The sequence below is a fragment of the Bidens hawaiensis genome, unplaced genomic scaffold (assembly GCF_021521415.1).
Source record: "Bidens hawaiensis isolate Kalapana, Puna unplaced genomic scaffold, B.hawaiensis_p1.1 tig00014034_1, whole genome shotgun sequence".
Taxonomy (NCBI): Eukaryota; Viridiplantae; Streptophyta; class Magnoliopsida; order Asterales; family Asteraceae; genus Bidens; species Bidens hawaiensis.
The window spans coordinates 11101-18582 of NW_027492205.1; the positions used below are offsets into that span (position 1 = coordinate 11101).

Genomic DNA, 7482 nt, shown 5'->3' on the forward strand with positions numbered 1-7482 from the left:
GAGACCCCCGGCTCATAAAGCTACATACAGGTAATCAGAGTAAATATAGATCCTACAAGCAAAGATACTTAGCAATACATAGATAGCAAACTACCAAAAAAACAAGGAATCTGAAACCTACTAAGAATAGGGCATAAGAATCAAAAAGCAGCATCAAATAAAATATATACATAAACAACAAGGAGCAAGGCTAGCCAACTAGACCCTAAATAGAAAGCTAAGCTAACTAGGTACCTTCCCCTAGAAGTCGCTAACCTTAATCCTACGTCTCCACGAATCTCTATCCTGGACCATGTCCTCAGAGAGGTGCAACTCTGTCAAGTCATGTCTAATTCTCTCATCCCAAGTCAATTTAGGTCTGTCTCTACTCCTCTTTCCTTCCACATTGAAGGCTTCCACTACTCTAACTGACGCTGTTGTCGGTCTCCTCTTCACATGGCCAAACCATCTCAATCTCCCTTCCTTTATTTTCTCTGATATGCTAACTATTCCTAACCTTTTCCTAAAGACCTCATTTCTAATCCTATCTAATCTAGTGTGTCCGCACATCCACCTCAGCATCCTCATCTCTGCCACCTCCTTGATAGCCTAATAGTATGTTCCATACAATATTAAAATAATACATACATAACTCTGGGCATTACTTAATTATTGTGCCCAGTCCAGTCACGGTCAAATGTATAGAGTCCATTAATTTAAAAAAGAACATTATACAATTAAAACTTTTAATATACACAGTAATCAAGACCAGTTGGAGCAAATTAAGCATGAATATTGCAAGGAGCTCAAAGTGCTTTGAAGGAGATCGATGCCAATGAAGCTCGAACAGAGTTTTCTACCTTTAAGTTTTAGTGAAGCTCAAACTAACTTTTTTTTTCTTTATCGGAAAAGCGGAATCTCAAGCTTAACTATTAGTAGAGTTTCTACTCGGCTCAACTCACTTATACATGTAGATTTATAATGATTTTTTTTTCTTTTCAGCCCATAAGGCGATGTTCATCACAGAATATAAAATTATTGCAACCACACATGTGCTGGTAATATAGTTTGCATATGTGTTTATACACATGTGTAGGTGATATAGCCTCAAAACTTAAGCCAATTTGGCTGATAATTCACCTTTAGTAAGGCGTAAGTACAGATATGAAATAAAGTGAGCTAAATTTGAATTGGTCTAATAAGTTGGGGTATATTAAAACCTGAATATTCAAAGTAGTCACTGTTTATAAATATTATCTTCTATTATATCCATAATCCAACCAGCATCTAAATTTAAATGTGGCTTAATACTGGCCTCATCAGTTGATATTAACAACCCATGCCCGCCATGAACACCAACCTTTGTATATTAATCTTATTCTTTTGTACTTTAAACCACAGATTATGCGCAGACTTTGTAGACGTAGACGTAGGGATCGTTCTTGACATGGAGTCATGGCTCGGTAAATCCATTCATAGTAGCATTATGATGGCAATATCAGACTTTTATGCTCGTAATCATAGTTACAAAACAAGGATTGCTGTCCATACAAAGGACTCAAAGGGAGACAGATTACAAGCTTTGTCGGCCGGTAAATCTTCCCCTCTAGCTATTATTTGATTTCAATATGGTTTTAAACTTTGATGAACTCGGAAAAATATATAGCATCCAACACATATACATCAGACATCTCGTATTTACAATATTGTGGCCGTATTGATCAAACTACTAAAACTGGAAGTTTGGAGACAAAACCCCGTCCCTAGACTCATTTAAACATTTCGCCACACCGGAAAGGCTTTACAAGATCTATTAAACTAAACACAATCATAATCCTACTTTAAGTCTAGCTTAGTTAAATAAACAAATGAAGTCAACTAGATAAACCTAATCTATTTTTTAGTTTAAACGATTCCCTACACTTTTATTTTATTAAAATTAAAAAATTGATTGAAAATGGTTGATCAATTTGTTTAGGCCGCTTGTTCTGAACTTATTTTTAGAGATGCGCATTTTGCCAAGTTCAATGCTAGCGAGATTAGCCTAGGACGTACTCCACCAATTAGTAACCCATGATTCCAAACTTTATCTCAATCTTCTTACCTATTTGCCTTTGACTTCTTCTCCAATGATCACGAGTTGCAATTGCAATATGCTAATAAATATATACTTAATTCATACATGCTCACACAAAGGCTTTCTTTGATTTTGTATGTTTTAAAATCATTTGGGGAACAAACTGTTTGCAAATATTTTCAAAAAGATAGTCAAGTACTTTTTCAGTCTTAGGAAATAAGAAGAAAAAGACAATTGGAAAAACGGTTACGTCACACACAGGAGAGTAAATTCATAACTAGAAAATCAGGAAGCTTCTTATTTTCTTAAGCAATAATGCACTAGTGGTCATGGCCGTCTATGAGGACACGGTTACCTCAAGGGCCCTGTGCAAGGAAGAAAATTGGCTCATGTATATTGAACTTGTTTTTAAAGAGAAGCCAAATAAATGCTCGGATTAGTCTAGTTGAACAAAAAGACAAGTACTTATTGTTGTTTGAATTACACGAAATTGGAATTTTATAAATTTTGTTATGGCCTTTTACTTTAAAAAAACTATATTATATATATAAATATATATATGATATAAAAGATCTTAAACAAATAAAGAAATTGACCCAAGCCATGAAAAGAAAAGAAAAGAACGTTGTAGCCCATTCAAGTTCAAGAAAAATGAGTGAAATTCAAGTTTTGAAAAAAAAGGAAAAAAAGAGTGTAGTAACCGTGAATGAGTGAGTCCCACAGGTTGTAAACAACATAACATACCATATGAGCTACAAGATTTGTAAACAATAAATTTATTAGAAAAAACTTCCGTTTGTATCTAATAAATTTATTGCATATCCCGATTTTTTTTTCTTTTGGGCCTAAAACTTTTCAGGTCCTGTGCGGTTGCACAGGCTGCACAACCCTTGGGCCGGCCATGCTAGTGGTATCCCGTAAGGGTGGTGCGACACACCCTAGAGGTGCCCATGACCAATGGGCACTACATGGTTAATATTGCGGCGGTTTAGATGGCGGCACTTTGCACACACACGTCATCATGAGCTGCTTGAGAGCTGCCTTTACTATTTTGATTCATGTTAGTAACATTAACTCAACCACCAAGAGACAACGACTCATATTGGTTCACTATGAGGACCAACGAGTTGTGTAGCCAGGCTTCAAGAATGATGAATACATGATGGTTCAATCTCAAACAGTTACGATGAGTAGACTTGTGGTTAGGGTTGACTAACATGAACATGCATGATGGCTTGTGCGGTTCAAACAATTTCGGAAACAAACAAACACAAAAGTTTAAGATATTGGTTTTGGCAGCAAGCAGTCTTGTTTCAATATTCACAAGATTTGACATCTCACTAGTTCGTCCGAGTTATCGTCTTGTGCAAAAATTGATTAACAAATCTACACACAATGCCTCATTGTATCTTGGGAGAAATTGCTTTAAGGATAGAGATCACTCTTCTTCAAGTAACAATAAGTGGAACACATAAATCAAAAATAACCTAGAGGTCATGTAGCTCAGTTGGTTAAGGGGGTGTAAGACATGGAACAATATAACCTAGAGGTCGTGGGTTCGAAACGATCCTAAGCGCCAACGCCTTGTTACTGAGTGAGGCTGATTTACCTTTCACGTGATAGGCCTGGGACGGTCTGGCATTGGCCGATTTGCGTGTCCGGAACAACACGTTTGTGGAACAATGAATCAGAAATAGGAAACAACATAAACTAGATTGTTTGTTAAAATTTCATGGGCTTTTCTATGCTTTATAATATGTAGAATAACTAGATTATTTTTTTAATAACTCAATAACATGTTGACTTTTTAATCTAAAACTATGCATTTCTTTCACTTGATTGAACAGTACTTGATCTTCTTAATCTCGTTAAGGTTAGTACAATCATAGGCCCACAAACATACATCGGATCAGAACTATTGGGATCCATTGCTGATACATCCAAGGTACCTATAATTTCATTCGCTGGTAAATCCCTAACGGAATATCCTTACCTACTCCATATTAAAGAAGACGAAGGTTCTTTGGCCAAAAGCATATGTGCGCTTGTTGAATCTTATAAATGGAGGGGCGTTATATATATGTATGAGGAAAGCGACCAAGGGTCAGAGTTACTACAAAATCTGTTTGAGTTGTTCCAAGATAAAAACATTCAAATTACTTACAGAATTCCCATTTCAGCCTCAGCCAAAAATGATCAAATCATTAAAGTGTTGCATAAAGTCATGAGTATTCACACAATGGTAATCATTGTAGATATGTCACCTTCACTAGCATCCAGATTATTTCCGAACGTGAAGAGGCTAGGAATGATGAGCAAAGAATATGCATGGATTTTAAGCCAGAAAACTACTGATGTCTTTCTATCAACAAAATTTGAAGTTATTGAGTCGTTTCAAGGAGTACTTGGTTTTAGATCTTATGTTCCAACAACAAGGAGACTGCATTACTTAACAAATACATGGAATAAGAAATTCTCTAGGAAGCTACATGTGCTTGCGATATGGGCATATGACACAATTTGGGCACTTGCGGAGTCTATTGAGAAGGTTGGGGTCCAACAAAATGGCACCTTGCTTCTACATGAGATTTTGAAAACAAAGTTGAAAGGTCTAAGTGGTGAATTTAGGCTCACTGAAAGAAATGTAATCTCTAATGGATTTGAGATTATAAATGCAGTCGATCATGGAGAACGAAAAGTGGGATACTGGACACTGTCAAAGGGAATTACGAGAACACTCCTTCCATTAAACGACGCTGTTCTACACTATGGTATTGGTATGGAAGATGTTGTCTGGCCTGGAGGGTCTACTACCATTCCAAGTGATTCAACCAAGCCAACGAGTCTTGGTAAAAAGTTAAGAATTGGTGTTCGAACTGGACTAACATTTAGCTCCTTCGTACACGCAGTTTATGATAATCAGAGTGAAGTCACAAATGCCACTGGGTTCTGTGTTGATGTTTTCAATACTTGCCTTCAAGCTTTACCATATGAAGTGACTTATGAGTTAGTTCCATATATGAATGGAAGCTACGACAAACTTATAGAAAAGGTCTTCAATAAGGTACTTGTCCCTTGCTGGATGAATTTTCAAATTCATATTTAATGTGCATATAGTAACTCATAAATGTAACTAATTTTTATAAATGTCAAGCAGGAAATTGATGGGATCCTTGGTGACACAACAATCTTGGCTAAAAGATTAGAATTTGTTGATTTCACAACAACTTTCACAGACCTAGGTTTAGGAACATTAGCAAAAACCAATACAAAAGATATGTGGATCTTCTTGAAGCCATTGAATGCAAATCTATGGCTAACATTTACAGCTTTTCTTATCTTCAATGGCTTAGTTATCTGGGCTATAGAAGCTATGGATCAAGAATCTAAAAACTCGCCTTCTCAAGGAATTGGAACGATCTTTTGGCTCGTCATATTGACCATATTTTCTGCTCAGAGTACGTTGTCTTTCTTTCCCTTTAATATATATGTACAATATTATTGTCTTGAAACACAATCATTCCAATCTCTCTTTCAAGTCCTGGATCGATAATCAAACACGAACTAAATAAATAACTCTTCTTTATTAATCAGAAAATCTTACTCAAAAAATTTATTACAACTTTCAAACCCTAATTCGGTTTGAATCTTGACGAACCCTAACTTGGTAGCATCAACTTCATAACAATCCCTAACTTGGTTGTCCTATTTATAATGTTAACTCAACTTAGCTAAGAAGAAACCTAATTACCCCTTTTAATTCTTGGGCTGGCCTTTACACTCGGGCCAAACAACAATTGATCCAACACTCTTTTTGTGTGTTATGTTCCTATTGTAGAAGAGAAGTTGGTGAGCAACCTGTCAAGATTTGTGATGTTTGTTTGGTTAATCGTGGTGCTTATCTTGATTTCAAGTTACACGGCAACATTGACTTCATTGTTAACAGTGGAACAATTTGAAATAGCTTCAAAAGGGGGGATTGTAGGGTTTCATGGTGGCTCTTTCTTTGGAGGAGTAATGGTCAACAATACGAATTTTACAGGTTCTAACCAAAGGCCATATTACTCATATGAGAAGTATGCTGACGCGTTAACAAAAGGTGGAAAGCATGGTGGTGCAGATGCTATTGTTGATGAAGTTCCATATATCAAGATGTTTCTTGGCAAGTACTCAAATGGTGACTACACTATGGTCTCTTCTGAACCAGTGACTTCCGGATTTGCATTTGTATGTATCATATAATTTCTGGGTTGTTTTTTCTCCCATATACACTTATAACTGACATCTTTATCATTTAGATATTTTCAAAAGGTTCTCCACTGGTAAAAGATATATCAAGGGAAATCGCTAAATTAAGAGAAGATGGAACTCTAAAACTTTTGGAGAAGAAGTGGTTTGACACTGAATTTTCCGTGTTACCAGAGGATTCTTCATCTACAATACAGCCTAAAACCTTGAGCGTTGAAAGATTTGGTGGTTTGTTCGTTATAAGTGCAGCCTCTTCGTGTTTAGCTTTTTTCGTCTCTTTAATTTACTTAATCCGTGCCAAAATGAACATCCTTATTATTGTTTCGCTTTTAGGGGGACGAAATTTAATGTCCACCGTAAGGTATCTCTTGCACGAAATTTAATGTCCACCTTATTATTGTTTCGCTTTTAGGGGGACGAAATTGTTGTAAAAATCGTAGCTTTATAATTGGAGATGTATCTTGCCATGCTAGCTAGCTTAATTATCATTAAAGATGTATCGGCCATCAGATTTATTCAGCTACTGTCTAGTTGACAATTGGTGGATTGTCATTTTGTACATGTTTTGTGACTGAAACAAAATTAGATAGTGCTTGTTTGGGGAAGTCGGGAAAAACCTTTACCCTTCTATTATTATTATTGTTATTGTTATTATTATTATTATTATGAACTCGCACCCACCATCACTTCGTCTCTTTCAAGTCTCGTTTGGATATGAATACTAAGAAATTATAATTCAAATTTGTAAGAACTTATTAAATTTATCTAGTTAATTAACACTTCATTTAGATCTATGAATACTACGAAATTAGGATTCGAGTTTGTAAGAACTTACTAAATTTATCCATTTTAACACATAATTAGCTTAGAGTATCAATTTCTAAGACTCATGTAGAGCATAATGTTTCTTGAACCCGTTTGGATCAAGCACATAAAAACAATTCGATTTTGAGCCACAAATATCACGACTCACCGAACACCTTATCTAAACCTAACCAAACACGTCCAAGCTTATTCTAACTCAAATTCATTTAAACTAGCAAATAATGAAAGAATTGCTAAACGTAACCCAAGCGATAAACACAAAAAGAAAGCTAACCGATAAACTCAACAACTAACCAACTCAAACTCTACAATTTTAACTTAATTCAGAATTAACCCAACATTCTCCCCCCTTA

The 7482-nt window shown here is 35.7% G+C and overlaps 1 protein-coding gene across 1 annotated transcript; it reads left to right on the forward strand.

The window, feature by feature from the left end:
- The first annotated feature begins 1318 nt into the window (after positions 1–1318).
- LOC143545759 (glutamate receptor 1.4-like) lies at positions 1319–6687 on the forward strand. Its single transcript, XM_077037585.1, has 5 exons — positions 1319–1571; positions 3904–5120; positions 5214–5514; positions 5895–6283; positions 6355–6687. The coding sequence occupies exons 1-5, from the start codon at positions 1319–1321 to the stop codon at positions 6685–6687; spliced, it is 2493 nt and encodes an 830-aa protein (XP_076893700.1).
- The last annotated feature ends 795 nt before the right edge of the window (positions 6688–7482 follow it).